Genomic DNA, 17,086 nt, shown 5'->3' with positions numbered 1-17,086 from the left:
TTTACAGTCAAACAAATAGACAAACTCTCCCAAACACATAACCTCCTTGGCGGAGGTAATTATTGGTTTGTCTCTACAAAACAACACGTCAAAAATGGCTTAGGAGAGTTAAAAATGATTCTCTCCTAGTCGTTTCTGTCATGTTGGAGGAAATCCAGTCCTCCATCATGACAGGAATGTGAATGTACTCATGGTTAATTAAAACTTCTTTGTCCATCCTGCTGAGAATACATCCCTGCCAAAATAGATTAGTGGAAAATCTCCTGTGCACCAGTTTGTTCCACAGTGATGAAGAAAAAAATAATTATCAAGAAAAACATGCAAATAAATTAAAGCTCTTTAGCATTTTGTCTGTTCAAATAATCAGTGTTGGATATTCTGACCCTCATGTGGACACTTGGAGAACTGCAGTGGTCAAAAGTCTGTAGTCTGTAAAGTCATAGGGCGTCTCTGTAATGTTATTCCTCATCTCAAGGTCTCATATTATGTTAAATATCACAACCCTGAACCGGCTCTGGAGCCATATGCCAAGCCTCCATGGTTGAGATTTTTGAGCACAACCTATGACCCTGAACTTGGCCTTGGACTCATCTTGTGTTCACTGGCTTGGAAGACGCTCCTCCTTTGGTTGCTGTTTATTCAGGTCAGAAAAAGAGAAAGAGGGAGAGATGGAGGGAGGGAGGGAGATCCCACACTACTAAACAGCAGATTGGCCTCGTCTGGCTCCCAGACAAGCTTTTCAAACTCCTCTTTCACCCCTCTCCCTAAGACATGCTTTCTTCTCCTCCTTTCTTCTCCCCCTCTAATCCGTCCTTCTACCTATTTAGAGGTGAACAGCACTGCATGAAAAGGAGAGAAAGTGTTTTTTGTGTGCTTGACGGGTAACCCTCGCCCTTTTCAAAAGGCAAACAGGGAAAAGCTGCCATTACGACTGGCATGAAGGGATCTTAAGACAACGGCCTTTTCTGCCACTTTATTAACGTTGTAGAGACTAGTGCAGCATCGCTCCTCTTTCACCCCTCAGTCACTTCTCTGTCCATGTTTCATTCCTTCAGCCAGACATCCAAACGGCAAAAAGGAGAAGACACAAGCGGGGAATTAATGGGGTTGCTAGGGGTTAGATTGGCCACTGTGTTCGCTCTAATTTGACAAGCTTTGTTACGCATGGGTTTTGGGGTATTTGTGTTTTCTCTTTCACATTTCAACCTCACATTTCCCAGGCGTACAGATATTAAAAACACAAATAAAAGTCAGTGTTTGGATAACTGGAAAAGGAGGTGGGGGGGTGGTTGTTCGAGTTCACAGACCTGTGAGTTTCCGTACTGTGCGCTCGGGGTGAGGAGGGGAAAGGGGGGGCTGGCTGAAAGGAAAAGCAGAGGAAATATGGAAGTACAAAACATAACAAACAAGCAGAATGTCTGGACGGAGAGTGGGGAGTGTGGGGTTTGAGGTGTGATGAGGTGTGAACGCTGGTTGAGGTCTGTGATGTGAAACTCTTGTAGTTCGTTTTTCGTCACCAAAAAGTTCCTGCTTTGATTTTTGCAGAGGCCAATCTGGCCAAACACTCTCATTAATAATCCCACCGTCTCCGTCTTAGTCATGTACTTTTCATGCCACCTACATCAGTCACTACCGTGTATATTTGTAAATGACTGAGAGCTATATCACCTCTCACAGCTTCATAGTGTGGACTCAGGAAGCAAACGGGCCTTATCGAGGGCAGACACACAAAGCTGTCCTGGCTGTGGGATGGCGAGGTATGTGTAAGTGTGTGTGTGTGTGTGTGTGAAGGGGATTGTGGGGGTTGCGGTGGTGGTGGTGGGAGGCACTTCCTCCCATTCTTCTGCTGTTGAAGAGTTCCCATGAGCGCCCCTGCCAGGAGCTACAGTGTGGCCCGAGCAGGCCGGGCCAGAGCCAGTCTCGCCTACATGACGCCGCCACACACACTCTCACACAGCTGATCAGAGGAGCTGCTGCTGCTACTGCTGCCGTTCAGGTTACGGAGCGACAGGCTGGACGCTGTCAAACAGGGTAGAGTGGATACGAGAAGACTGGAGCCAAGGGAAGTGAAGGAGAGAAGGGAAGTGAAGAGAATGACATGAAGTTGTTTGATGAGGAGACAGGTACAAAACCTTTGCATTGATGACTGGAGTTGTTTTCCACAAATCTTGGATGGGGAAAGTTAAGTTGGAGGTGATGGCTCGGTGGAATCTTTCTGGTAGGTTGATGTAAACTGATGGACAGTTCTACTGGAAGGAAATCTGAAAGGAGAGTTTTTTATTTGTAACTTTTTGGAGACTCCTGTCCATATTCCAAGACGTTGGGACTCAGCATTATCTGAAGTCACCCCAAAACTGGACACTTTACACGTTGCTACTCCTCTTTGAGCCGCTCTAACTCTGAACATGATCCACAACACGCTGAAGTCCACCCAGCTACCAGAGCGCAGCCCCAGGACCACGCAGTCAGCTGCTCAGAGGAGGCTGTGGAGATACTCGGGCTGCAGAGGTGCCGGCCAAGTGGAGAGTCATCGCCGCAGTGTGTGTGTGCTGGCTGCAGACCTGAACGGCGGAGACGGTGGCGGAGGAAGAGGAGGTGGAGGTGTGGTGCACACTATCCACGGGCTGTGCCACCTCTGCATTGGGTGTAGGCTGCCTCAGGTGTGTCTGAGTCACAGAATACGGAGGAGTGGGGGAAAGTGGAGCATGGAGTGGGAAGTATAAACATATATTAACTCACAGGAAGAGAAATAAGATCTTGTTAGACAACATTAGACGATTTTATTTGCTCAGGAAAGAGGAGAATTCACTTTTAACTGCTTGAGCAACACAACCTGAAAGGAGTCAGGAGCTGTGCTGTGAGGTTAAAGGGATGTACGAATCATATTCTAAATTTTCTGCACATTTACATTTTCTGTCAAGTGCACAAGCAAAACCAGAGTTTTTTCTAGTGATGTCTCAGAAAACTATATTTGGACTGTGCATTGTAGAAGCTGAAGCTCTGTACAATCTGCAGAAACTCAACTCAGCTCGTAAAGCTGATGTGTTTAAAGAATATTATCATCATTCTGTGGAAACATGCTTTATGGACATCCACAGTTCAAAACACACATAAGAGGACACAAGACAAGATTAAAACTATGGCATGATCCATGAATGACAAAAAGTGGTGCATAAAAATAGTCTAAAATACAGAATAAGAAATATTTCGTGACTGAAAAAGTAGTTTGCAGAACAAAGTTGTCTTAAAACATCATGAACAATCATCATGATAAAATCCAGCTAGTGATCCTACCAAAAAAAATCCTGACATGTTTTCCCCACACTGCCCCCTAATGGAGAAGAGGCAGAGTTTGCTGATGCAGTAACACTGCAGAAAACTGACCACTTCTCATCTGGTATTAATACATAGTTGATTGACAAATGAAATTTTACTTCAATTAAGTTTGGCGCCACATGTTGAGAAATTACTTAAAGAAATAGCTAACAAATTTGTTATTTTTAAAGTCCTTTATAATTTTTCTAAAAGAAATGGAACAAGTTTGAACACACTTTTCTGAAATGATTTAACACTTTATTGTCTTAGTGAAAATCTTCAAAACTGCATCACAAAAATACCACAACTCAACTTGTGGTTACATGTCTTAATGTCCTGGTCTTTGAACCATCCTGTCCAGATAAACTGTCTCTTGGTGTTTGAATCTGAAGCAGAAGCTTGCACATGTTGAGTTTACCAGCACCTGTCTACAGTAATTGTTGCTTCTGCTGCACTGCCATGAAGCACATCAGATGTGTGCTGTGATCATCAGATGTGCACCGGCAGGATTTCTGCTCCGATTTCCAGACACCCATGTCTGTGAGGAGAGTCGAGCACCAAGGTGAAAAAGGGACACATGCCTGAGCACCGACTACCCTCACTACAGGGTTTCCTTCCTTTGGGTGCATCTAAATTAATCACAAAGTTAATATCCAAAGTCGTCTTCCTGTCACTTCCTCTGCAGTGCCTTTGATTGAATTATTTATTCATTAATAAAATCCTGCTCATACAATTTCAATATTTAATGCATGCTCGCGACTTTTGTCATTCATCTTTCTTTGTTCATTTCATGCAATAAGTCTTGTGTTAGAGGCACTTAAAAAATGCTCTCTTTTAAAGACAAATTCAAGTTGATTTCTTGCAAAATTCTCCATCCAGCTCCTACTTTTGTGTTCCACCTTGAAAATATGTGGGAGAAAAGGGGGAATGGCACTGCCTCTCTCAGACAGACCAAAGTGGAAGTGGTTGGGCTCAACTGTGCTTACAAATTAAATTAACGCTGTAAAGGCTCTGCAGTTTGGATGAATGGGTCCAAATTAAGCTGCACAGAGAGTTCCCTTCAAAAGGACAAGACTTTTCAAAAAACAAACAAAGAAAACCTTAAATAAAAAAACCCTTATATTTGAAGATTTCTCATTTTTGTTAAATTGACCAGGTCTTTTTTGTATTGATATTTTCCTTATTAAATCTGATGTGTATCCTCTATTTGCTTTGATCCGCTTTCAAACAGTCCTTTCCTCTACCCTCTCATCTGCTCTAACTCACTTGTCATCTCGTCATCATTTCCTCTGCTGCTAAAATAAATAGCTATAAGGATGGGATTAGTTACTCCAGTTACACTCTCTTGTAAAAATAAGTTATTTAGATGTGAGTGTAGTTTACAAAATTTAAAGCTCTAATGAGGATCGTCTAGTTGCGCTGACTTTGGTGCCCCCTGTGGACAAAGTGTCACTGCCAGTCTCTTTGCTGTGAGTAACACCATTCATATAGTCTACACACTTTGTCAACACGAAACTAAATTACAAATTTAGTTTCAAAGTTTGCTTGTTGTCACATTTCAAACAATGGCACAGCATAACCATAGAAAAAAATACATTTACCTCATCAGTTTGCATCCTGTAAAAAGTTATCTTTAACAAAGAAAAGCAGTGTTAAAAGAAAGATCTGTTTTTGATTTGTTGGCATCCAAAACAAATGCACGCCTTGGCAAAAGTCACGTCCTTATGATGTTAGTTGATGGTGCTCATGGGAAACTGAATCTTTATCCTAGAAAAACACCCACAATTCTTATCACAGCTGCCACTGCAATCAATACCAAACAGATAATCCTCACTGAGACTTTGAGTAAATCCAATATTATTGTAAAAATACATTTAATCAAGAAAAAAGAAAAAATAATCTACAATATCAAATCAAAGTATATCTATTATGAAAATAATTACTTAAGTAAATCTGGAATGTTGCAGACAATATGTCTGATTGTGAAATTTTTTAAAAATTCACTAAACTGTGAAACAAATCCCAAACAAAAAAAGAAATCTAAGCAAATTGACCAGTAGATACTGAATTCAATCAAAAATGTGTTTTAAATTAAGAAAAAGAAAATCTGCACAATGTAAAATATCGCCACAAAATCTGTGTGGAACCTAAGACTGTAGTTAGTGAAATCTGAAACATTACCTAAAATTATCTCAAAAATGTAAAAACACGGTCTAAATTAGTCTAAAATTTGGACGTTTTCTGTTTTACAAATATTTCTTGTCTTTTTGAATTTTTGCTTGATTGTCTTTTAGCTAGTATCCTGCTTTATCTATCTATATCTATACAAAATAATGACAGCAGCAGCACTTCCAACCCTTTTTCCTCTGTTCCTTAGCAGGTAATGACGTTATCTGTCCTGTGTAGCATGACATTAATGTTCTTGGCAGTTTTGGTTTGGAGGTACAGAGAAACCTAAACAGAGATTAAAGTGATGAAGGGCAGCCAAATAAGGTACAGGAACTGTTGCCCCGAACAACATGACACTGGGCACATGAAATCATTGGACTACAAGAAACCAGAATTGTTCCCGACGTTTTTGGGTCATCACAAGCTTAAGGCCCCTGAATAAATGCCACGTTTCTAGAAATCGTTTCCTCTTGATATTGGGTGGACTGTAATTTGGCAGCCTGTGCATGTAGTGGTTCCTCTGCTGCTTCAGACACAAAGAGAGACAGAGCCAGAGTGCAGTGGGTGGGGGATATCTGAGCGTGTTAGGCCTCTAGTTGACAGCAGATGAGATGGAAAGTGAGATGTTTTGGATGGGAATGTTGTTGACTTTGGCTCGGACTGGCGGGTACAGGTACGGGGTGTTTGACGATGTTGGGTCAGAAAGAATGAGACACAATGGCACAGAGGAACCAGTGTTGTCTCTGTGTCTATACGTGGGTGTGTCTTTGGATTCTGTTGATGCAAGTTGAACTACAGTGTTTGTCCTCGTGCTGTTCATTTTTTTCTCTTCATAACATTGAGAGGTGCACAACAAGCAGAGTTGACTGAATATAAACTACTGTACTCTGATATTGTTTTGTGTGTGGTATTGAACAAAGTACAAACTTATATGAGCAATCTGATAGAAGAATGTTTAAACAGTCTAAAGCTAAGTCAACATATGCATTTATGATCAATGTAAGTAACCAATATGTAGAACAACAGTACAGATGATCCTAAATCTAACCCTACGTGCAGAAACTTCAGTCTCTGACATCACACATTGATTTCTGAGGAGGCTTTTTGAAACACATCAGCACATCAGTTCCTGATAAATTTGAGAAGATGATTCAAAACCAGCCACCAAAACCACACCAAAGACATTTGAGTTATAATAAGTTTGTATTTTTGGATAAGCATAGTTGTTCTGAAATCAGATTTTATGAAGTCTTTTTTAAAACTTTCAACCGTTATTATGTCTCCATATTGAGCCTTAGTCGTCTTATGTGGTCATAAAGTCTTCCAAAAATTAAAATTTTCATTAACACTTATAACATGGTTCAGTGTTTTGGTAGTTACCATGACTCATTTACAGTCAAACCTAATTGAGGTGGGTTGCATACAGTAAACACATTTGACGGAGTGTTTTTACGTGATGTCATCAAGTGGCCATGTTGGAGGCACTGTCAACAATTGTGTTTGCATGTACACAGGATTACTGCCACACAAATGGCTGATTTAGGTTGCACTAATTGGCTGAACCAAGAAAAACCTTTCAAATACATTCATCTACCAAAAGTGATCACAAATCGGGGTGAGGAGTGCAAACAGTTGTCTGAAGAATGAAGGAGACTGTGGCTAGCCAAGCTCCACTAGGAGTTTTAAGGGAATAATCTGGACAATGTTCACAGCAAAGTCTGTTCACAGCTTTTCTTTTCCCATGCTCACATCGATGCATTTAGGAAGAAATGTGCCATTGTTGTTGATTGTTTTGTTTTTATAGATTGTCCCTTTAATCTTAGAGCCAGAGTAGAAAAATGGTCTTTATACAAGCACCGACCATGGTCAAATTTATGATTGGAATTACGCTACAGGATCCTATGTTTCAACTGCATGGATAAGACGTTATGGGTTAGGGTGGAGGACAGAACTACCTCGTATGCGTGTCTTTTACCTATTAGCTGTAGTTTCTCACAGTCTCTCTTTTCTTACTGCTCAAGGCCGTTCAGATAAGCTGTAGTGTGCTTGCTACTTTTTTTTTCAACAGCTGTTGTAATCATGACAATCATTGACACAGTTGAGGGTTGCCTGTTAGCATGATTACTCTTGACTTCACAACACTACTTTTTCATTTCTATGAAACAGTGACAAATAACCAGACACAGTTTCATTCTGGTAATAGTTAAATTCTAACCAGCGTCTTAATGCATCTGTTTTCAAAGTGCCCACGCCTCTTCATCATGATCATGTATAGGTTGTAAAGGGGTCTTTTCAGCAAAAGTGTCTTGTTCTATTTGTCAGATTGAGAGGGTTATCTTTAAAGCCCTCTATTGGCCAGCCCTCCTCTAAAATCACAAAGTATAGGATGTGATAAATAGGTAATTTATTATCAGTGGGTTTATTATTTTCACTTTCTCCCTCCTACCCCACAGAGCCCATAGTTGTTCTTCCCACTCACCTCGCTAATTAAGCTCGCTGGAAAAGTGCTGTCAGGAAAGTTTTCAGAGGAAGTTGCTGAATACAAATCTGTTTAATCATCCAGTAGGAAGGAAGTTGAGTATTTTGCCTGCATGTTACTTTTGGTCTCTCAGATATGACGGGTAGCTGAGAGAGAAAAAGAAGTCCCATTTCCCGGTCAAAAAATGACTCTTGGGTTTGTTTGTGTGTGTCTTACAGGTGACCATCCTTCGAGGAAAGGATGGATATGGTTTCACCATCTGCTCGGACTCCCCCGTAAGGGTGCAGGCTGTCGATCCAGGCAAGTTTTACATGCTAATCATGGCTAGATTTTCCAGAGAGGCGGTTGTTGTTTAAAGTTTCATGTCACTGCTGCCTGGTTTTTGGACCCGTTGTGTTTAAAAATGAAATATTTTAAATGCATTTTTTACACCGCTTCTCATTTTACAAGCCAAACGCAAAATTATCACACTAAAGCAACTTATGTGCATGCCCTCAATTTGAGATATTTCTCTTTTTGCAGGCATTCAAACACAATGATTCCTTTCATAACAACACTGATTAAATTAGCTTGTTTGAGATTTGTCAAAGTTTAATTACAAATAATGGATGTGCAGTCAAATCAAGGGGTTTAATAGCCTTTTCAAGTTGGATAATGTCCTGAAAGTGATGTTTTTACAGTCACAGGCACCACCTTGCATGAATTTTATGATACAGTATGACTTTAAACAACACCTTTGTCTATCATGGATCGACCTATATTTTGTGTCTTCTGACAGCTCCCTGAATTGTTACACTTTCAGTTTACCTACAAGCAACTCTTTTTTTTCAGTTCCTGCTATTAGCATCCTCTCAGGCAGCAGTGTGTTGAAGATAATAGGCTCCCTGTCTGTCAATTGGACAACTTGGAGCTGAGCCGCGTGCTGGCGTGCGTCCATGCTGCTGTCATGTCTTTGAACAACATGCTTGAGCTGATCGGGGCAAAACCCCGCGGAGGGATGAAAGGGAATGCAAACTGAATTTAACCTCATGAAGCAACAGAGAATTATTTTCTTAATCGCTTTAGTGCAGTCATTAACTTGCAATGCTGTGCCTGTGATACTGAAGCAGGAAGAAGGGAAAAAAGAAGTTCAGTGCTGGATAGATGAAAGGAATCAGAGAGAGTGTAATGTTTGTGTCTTTTCACTCTGGTAGGGGGTCCTGCGGATCAGGCAGGTCTGCAGCAGCTGGACACTCTCCTGCAGCTTAACGGTCAGCCGGTGGAGCAGTGGAAATGTGTGGACTTAGCCCATGCTATCAGGTAATGAGTCCGTGAGGCTGGAGGAAACCAGGGTTCGTTTTGGCAGCTGATTTGTTTCGGTCTAAAACATTTTATTTCCTCACACTTTCTAATGTGTGACATCTTTGTGTAATTATATCACCTGGACTCAGCTCCCGATGTAGAGCTGCATTCCTGTCCCTGCTCATCTACTAGAATAAGAAAAGGTCATCACACAAAGACAAAAAAGCTGTTATAGAAGAATATTCTGTACTCCAAATCAATAAAACTAACTGTGTTAGTCCCCAAATTTATGTAGCGCACTTTGAAGACCTTGTCAGCTTTTTGATTACAGATTCATTATTTTAGCTTGTCGTCATCATGGAAAAAATGGTTGTTAACATTTATTGTCGTAATTTGTGTTTTGTGTCCAATAAGTTATAGGGACACCGAACAACCACAGTATTGTGCTCAAAGGGGTCCTCAAATGCGCCTGCAGTTATGGGAGTACACTGACAGACTTAGCAAATGTGTCTTAACATCTGTTATAACACCTGTTACAGGTGTGCACGCTTGCATTTTGACAGAATTTACACACAGCAGGGTAAATATCCTGGGTTTAAGATAAACAGCCCACTTTGAACCTTTTTGTCACGTTATTGAAAACAAAACCTACTTTTGTCAGTGTTTTCATTATCACTGAAATATTCTAGCTCTTTGCTGAGAAAATGGGTCGTTGACAACATTGTTGACGAAGATTATTGGCTATAATTTTCTAAATGAACACTGGTTTGAACCAAACTTCATATAGTCCTCTTCTTAGGCCATGGCCTCGTGTAGCCGGGTATTTGGGAAACTGGATGTTTTTTTATACGTTTACGCCTGTCGTCCACATGAAACCACAGCTATATGTCACTAAAAATGCCACAAATGTTTTTTGAAAACTCTGGCCAAAGTGATGATTTTGGAAAACTCCGGTTTCATGGTTTCATGTGGACGCTGGTAAACAGAGTTTTCGGTTTTTAAATTTTATAGCTTGAACAATGGGGGCTCATTCTGATTGGCTGGCACAGATTCTACGTCTGGAAAACACCACCCATTATGGGTTTGGCTTCGAGCCACACTCACCAGCGGATTTACCCGCTATGTGTGGATGAAAATATTTTTTAAAATGAAGGGGGGGGTTAACTCATTTTTGAAAGTACCCGGCTACATGTGGACATAGCCTTAGGCTAACACAGGATCAGAATCAGAGCTTGTCTCAACAATGTGTCTTTCAGTTGGATCATTAATTGCGATTTCTGTAATCATCTGTAACCAATGGAAAGTCAGTTTAAAGAAGAAAAGTAAAAGAAACTGCTGATGTTAAGTTACACAACAGAGGAAGACCTATCCTCCTTAGGCGTGGTTTTACTAATTTTTGTACCATCCCATCCCAGATCTACAATTATGAACTTTCAAATTTTTTTTTTATTTGAAAAGTTCCTTTGCATGAATAAAAGAAGATGAATTAAGTCTGAAAAGAGGAGGCAGGAAACTGTGTTCAATCTGCGACACTGTTTTTCTGAATGTAACTGTTTTCTCCTTATTTCACTCAAAAATTACATTATAATTTTACAAAATTATGATTGTGTGCTTTTTTCCACAGTTCACTAATTTGATATTTTTTATCTCTGTGTCTTTCATTCTAAATAAAGAAACAGCCCAAATGAAATCAAAGTGGTCGTCTGGCGCACTGGCCCCTCAGCCAAGCCTAACTTCGAGGGTCTCATCCACCGGCCCTCCTACAAACCCTCCACCTCCAACTATGACGCCCCCTCACCCCCCACCCGCAGACGTGCACCCGACATCAGCGCCAGCAAAACACCCCCAGCTGTTCCGCCTCTCCCCGCCCACCACCGTGCCACTGCCGCCCGCAGGCTGCTCGTCAACGGCACAGACGCCGGAAACAGCAGCGGTGTAGGTTTAGGGTGGGGGGCTCAGGGGGGGTCGGCCGAGGAACTGGACGGGAAACCACGACTTCTCCACCACCCTCACACCGCTACGCTGAAGGGCACGAGGGTGAAGGCTTCCAACGGGGACAACTATATTATCCTGGCCCCCATCAACCCTGGAAGCCAGGTACCGCAAACTGGTGGTGGGCTGCATCTTCATCAACTCCTCCGCCCCCCTCATCCTCACCATGGTCATATGGTGGCTCATCCTAGATATGTCTCCTTACCTTTCATCCCTGGTGCTGATAGATAGAAGGACTGTGTGTGTGTGTGTCTGGGCCATTTGGGTTAATGTCGTCTTACTGATCTGTGCTTTCAGACGTGTTGTGAGCACACGCTTCACACAGCTCAGTGTAATTTAGATACCGTGTCACAGACTGAAAAGCAAGGGAAGAAAATTACATATAACATGTAGCTGTAAGTAATGTATTATCTGCCTGTACTATGTGAAGCTTTAGCAATAACTATTACCTTCCTTATCAAAACCCATGAAAGGCTACACTGTATTTATACAAGACAGAAAATAATCATTTAGAATCATCTGTGTGCCATAGACTCTACGTCACTTTTTAAAAACAAAGAATTTTACTTTAAAGGTGAATGTCAAAAAAAAAACAGCACTCTTAATATTTTATCCAAACACTGGTCCACTTAACACTGTGCAGTTTCAGTATAATATGCATGTACATTAGGGGTCAAGAGTTAATGGATTAAAATCGGAGCAACCTGGATCAGTAAAACTATCATAAAAACCAGTCAGTGGTCTAGTTTCCAAATTGTGATCAGGTTTAAAGAGGTTTTTGTCTTGCAGTACTGGATCAATGGCTCTCCACCATCATTGAGAGTGTTGTTTGTTTCTGTGGCTGGTCAAGCTGCTTTAGTTAGCTCTCAGCTAACGTAGCCCTTTATAGGGCACTCATTGAAAAACTTCAGCCTGGAGTATTATTGGATAACATAACAAAACTTTTTATTTTTGTGATATTTCTCAATTTCAATCAAAAGTTACTAAACTTAGTCCCTGGCCCTAATAAAGGGTTAATATGAGCCAATAGACCCGTTTCCACCAAGTGGTCCAGTTCGGTTTATCTCAGCATGGTATGCATTATACGCTGTTTCCACTAGGGCTGCATGATTATCGCAATCGCAATCGCGATCGCAATCGCAATGTCAGCACATGCAATTACGTAATCGCAAAAGAGGATATCACAATCACAATCGCAATGTCAGCACATGCAATTCAGATTTTTCTCCATGATAACCAAGCAAGTCTGTAGACTCATCATGACACAACTTTTTTTATTAAATCGCAAGCACAATCGCAATCGCAATATTGTCCACCTAATCGCAAATCGCGCCTTTTCCCCAAATTGTGCAACACTAGTTTCCACTGACTAATCCCGGGACAGATCCCCAAATAACCGAGATGAGCCGTCCCACTTTTTGGGACCCTTTCGTTGAGGTGCCAGACTAAACCGATCTGATCTCAGGTGGAGCTACAACACTGCAGACTGTTGATTGGTCGAAAGAAATGCCACTTGCTGTGCAACAGCGGCAGCCGTTCTCCTCAAGGCACTTAGCCCTCTCTAAAACAAAGCTTGATCGCACTTTGTATCAAAAAGCCACATGCCGATCACAAAGAGGACAAAATGCTGGATGTCTTCCATCGTTGCTCTTTGTTTACTGTGTCGTGTTTTTCTTCTTGAATGGATTTATTAATGGGGTACACTGTGTCGTGCTGCTATGGCGTCATGCTGTTAAGTTACTGATGCAGCTGTCAGCATCCAGGTATGGTTGGCTGTGGAATCGCAAACAGGACCAAGTTAAACCGAGCCAACCCGTACCAAACCAGACTGATCTAAACTGGGCTCCATGGTGGAAACGGGGCCAAAGACAACATCTCAAAAGTCTGCCTTTATGTGTGCTTTGTAGAAAAGCAATCAGACGTTAGCTACAAGATTGATTTCACTCTAAGACCTGCAGCTGGAACCAGGGCTATGATGGGATCATTAAGAACTAGCAGCAAAAGCAGCTTGGTAGAGTCTGTGGCTGTCACACCTAGAGCTGTTTTATTCCAATGGTTTACGACCACTCCGTGATAGTCAGAGTGATGCTTGTGATATAATTAATTTATTAAATCTGAGTTACAAGATACAAGACAGCTTTAGATCAACCAAACATTTAATAGATGTTTCCATAAAATCAAAAATTGTCTTTAAAAAATACTTTTAAATCCAGAGCAAGCAGCAAATAATCACAAGAGTTTCAAGAGGGCCTTTCCCGCACCTGTGGTTTGGCTCAGGCCCTGATAAAGTCTCAAGCACTGCCACTCTGCACTTACCGGGAACAACAAAATGTAGCCAAGATGGATACCACTGAGCGTTCCAAGCATTTTTAGTGCCACAGCTGAGCAAACAGAGTGCGCAATGTTTTTCTACAATGTCAGTTTAAACGTGCCAATGCACTCAAACCAATAAATGTACGCAGTTTGGGACAGCAAAAGTCATTTTTGGAGGGGAAAATAGTTTGCTCTTTCTTTTTTGGCTCGTATTTTTAACCCTGCAGCAAAAATACATATATTAGCAGAGCTTTGTAAAGTGAAGGTAGACATATAGAAAGGTCAATACAGCTGTGTTAGTCTAGGAACTGGGCATGTGTGTGTGCAGGTAAGACTTCAGTTCAATCAGTGTTGTTTCACTTTGTACAGCACATCTCGTCTTTTGTTTCTAGGAAAATATATAACTCGAGGACATGTTATTTTGGAATGACACAGATTTTTTACTCAGTTATATTTGGCAAATTGGGATTCAATTTTTAATTTGCTTCTGTGTCAAATCACACCCAGTTTTCTATATTTCAGCGAACCCTCCCTGGTTTAGATCGTAGCCACCAAGCTTCGACTCAGTGCCCACCCCTAATGTACATGCATCATCTGACATGTTTATGACATTATTTACAGTTTGTACATATTTTTTTTCATTGAGTGACTTGTAAAAAAGGTTAAAGCTTTGATCATAAAATAAAATAAAGCAAATTATTGAATCAAAAGAGACTGAACTGAGTTCCTCAGCTAACATAACTAACTACCAAAACTAACTCATTAGCCAGCAGTAACAGATGAATTCAAAATATTCTAGATATGCTTGACGTGAAATCCCTTTTAAAGCATTGTTTTATCTTGGGTTCAGCGTAGAGCTATGAGAAAAAAAAACTGTTAAAAACTTTCAAACATTTCTTCTAACAGAAAACTAACACCTTCTGCTGTCATACGTAGTGTTAGAGTTCATATTTCACCTTTTCATCTTTGTGTTTCTTGTTTTTGTGTGTGTCTTTGTCTCATGTGATGTCCTTTTTTTGAGAATTCTCAATTATCAGCCGAGATCAGTTTTAGAAAGCAACGTTAAAATCAGATTGAAAAAAATCATCAATGTGGAGCTAGAGGACTTCTTTCAAACAGCCTTTACTTCTCTCCCAAATAAAGAAGGAGGCAGGGATTTGGTGAGATATTGTGGTAGCCATCACAGGCTAAATATACCAAAAGCCCTGCAGAAATGGGTCATGTTGGTGACTTATCCCATGGACACAATATTCAGGCACACAAAAAAGGAGCTTTAAAGGGTCACACCATTGAAAATATTCATCAGAACAACAAGCCAACATGCGATAAAAATGTTGTAGACATAGTGTGACTTCTCAAATCCGAGCTAACCTGGTGCAACAATCTGAACATGTGATGTGAAGGCAGCTCTTTATCTTTATTCGCTCAGCTGATCTTAATTTGTTATGACATGCTGAAACCTTCACTGACTCACCACAGCTACTGCAGTCGAAATGGGTTCAAGCTAAATCCTGGACACTTGATTTCATTTCATGCACTGGAGTCCAGCTTGTTCCTTAAACGCAAACATGCTGTTTAGGAACAAGTTAGAGCATTAAAGACTGACATGTATCCTGAAAAAACCCCTTTTTTAAATTTTCTCATTAGTATAACATAGAAGACAGAAGTTCATTTTTTCTTGTATGTTTATTAAAGTAGCAGTTAAGCATGAATTAGTAGCATACTTTACTTTATCCAGCCTGTTTTTTATGAATGTAATTGGGTATTATTCTGTTTCAGATCTTACGGCCTGTTTATCAAGACAACCAGGGGACATTAGGTGAGACTACACCATTCTCATTATTATGATTAGGCTATAATTCTTGGTTTAATTTGGCAAATTGGCTCCGATGCCTTCCATACTTTGGCTGTGGCCCAATATTAATTTAAATTTTTGACTTTGTCTTTTATGGCTTATTGTTATTTAAATGAATATGATTAAAGCCACTTCAGACCTGGCACACCAGAGTTGTGTCTAGTTAAATTGACCCCCATGATAAAACTTCCCAACTCTTTTAGGCTGAAAAGAGATTTGTTTTCCCTTGAACACAACCCTGTTTTAAACTTACAATATTTAAAACATAAACATGAACATGCTTCTTGGCAGTAAATCTTGACAGCAGACCTGACTATACAGGTTTTGCTCATGGAGCATTTGCCAAATCTTCTCTGCAAACGCCAAACAACTAATTCTGCTTTTAACTTTTATTATTGTGGATGTTTCAACCTCAAATGGTTTAACCCTATTCTTCTCTTCTTCAGCAGCCAGGTTGTACCCCTCCCGGCAGGCCGCTGGTCAACAGCCCCAGGGTGCTGGAGGTGGTGGTGGTGGTGGGGGTAGTGGTAGCAGTGGAGGAGGTGGTTTAGGTCTCTCCAATCGCACCGGCTTTCTACGGCGGTCTAACAACTCCAAGACAACCAAGACGGCGTCCACCTCCACGAACACTGGTGCACCCAACTATCAACAGCAGAACGCCAACTTTGCCAACTACCAGAACTGTACAATTGTGCGCTCACACACTTCACACGCCAACTACGGATATGTCAAAGTGGCACCCAAGATCCTTATCTTCCCCATCTTTGTTCAGGTAAGACAAAGGGTGTGGTTAGTTAAATATGTTTCTGTGGTTATGATTTCAAGTAGTTTCAAAACTAGTCTTGGACCGTATTGATTTGTAGAATTATCAAAGCCAGGTATTACTCACTTCAGAGGAAAGGCTAACCAATAAGAGCTCCTATCTACAGACTGGACTGATTTGATTATTTCAACGAAATAAAGAGATGTGTGTATTTTTAAAAAATATAAAGCCATTCACTTTTGAACAATAAAATCTAAAAAAAAAAAAAAAATGAATGCAGCATTTTAAAAATGGTTACAGGATTATCAGCCAGACATGTATTATTGTATTACTGTAGTTATAGTTGGTATGCATCAAAGGGGCACAGGCCATTGTGTTGCTTAAAAATTAGTCCTCTGTGGTCAAATAGGATATCCGCTCATAATGGTGAGAAATCTGTATCATTCAAGGTACAGTGGTTTTCCCCAGATAATATGTGTCAAAGGAAACAACATTCAAGCTTGTGGTTATTAAACGGGTTGACTGCTCTGTCTGAGGGTTGAAATTGTTCAACTCAGGAAGGCTTGATTTTCATACTTTACAACATACATTAATGCAGGTATCACAAATACTGACATGTTGATCTTATTTGATAGACTCTGTAGTATTTTTTAAGTATGATGCTCAAGAACTACAAATATCATAACATTTAAAAAAATTGGAAGAAAAAAAATACAACAGTTGCAGCATGATTGTTGCTACAAGGTGACATCAAGTAGAGTAAGTTTGGTAAGTCTACACTTAGTGTCACCTATAGTGTGAAATCTTCAATGTTCCTTAAACTTAACTACACAGAATAGTACACACTAGAATATGTAAACCTACAATTACACATCTAATAGTATGCAATTGAAAAACAGAACCGATCACTTTTAAGTAC

General features: G+C 40.5%; 1 protein-coding gene across 1 annotated transcript in view; it reads left to right on the top strand.

The window, feature by feature from the left end:
- LOC141805269 (regulator of G-protein signaling 3-like) overlaps positions 1-14,235 on the top strand; it is an 86,321-nt gene extending 72,086 nt beyond the window's left edge. The window contains exons 11-13 of the mRNA XM_074690214.1: positions 8,182-8,263; positions 9,157-9,262; positions 10,918-14,235. Coding sequence (XP_074546315.1) covers positions 8,182-8,263; positions 9,157-9,262; positions 10,918-11,467 — 738 coding nt within the window. The 3' untranslated portion in view covers positions 11,468-14,235. The remainder of the gene's footprint in view (positions 1-8,181; positions 8,264-9,156; positions 9,263-10,917) is intronic.
- Positions 14,236-17,086: the final 2,851 nt, after the last annotated feature.

The sequence above is a fragment of the Halichoeres trimaculatus genome, unplaced genomic scaffold, assembly GCF_033239565.1.
Source record: "Halichoeres trimaculatus isolate MK-OKI-2021-1 unplaced genomic scaffold, fHalTri1.1 fHalTri1_scaffold_16, whole genome shotgun sequence".
Classification (NCBI taxonomy): Eukaryota; Metazoa; Chordata; class Actinopteri; order Labriformes; family Labridae; genus Halichoeres; species Halichoeres trimaculatus.
The sequence above is the reverse complement of the archived record's forward strand: the minus strand, read 5'-3'. Positions and strand labels throughout refer to the sequence as shown.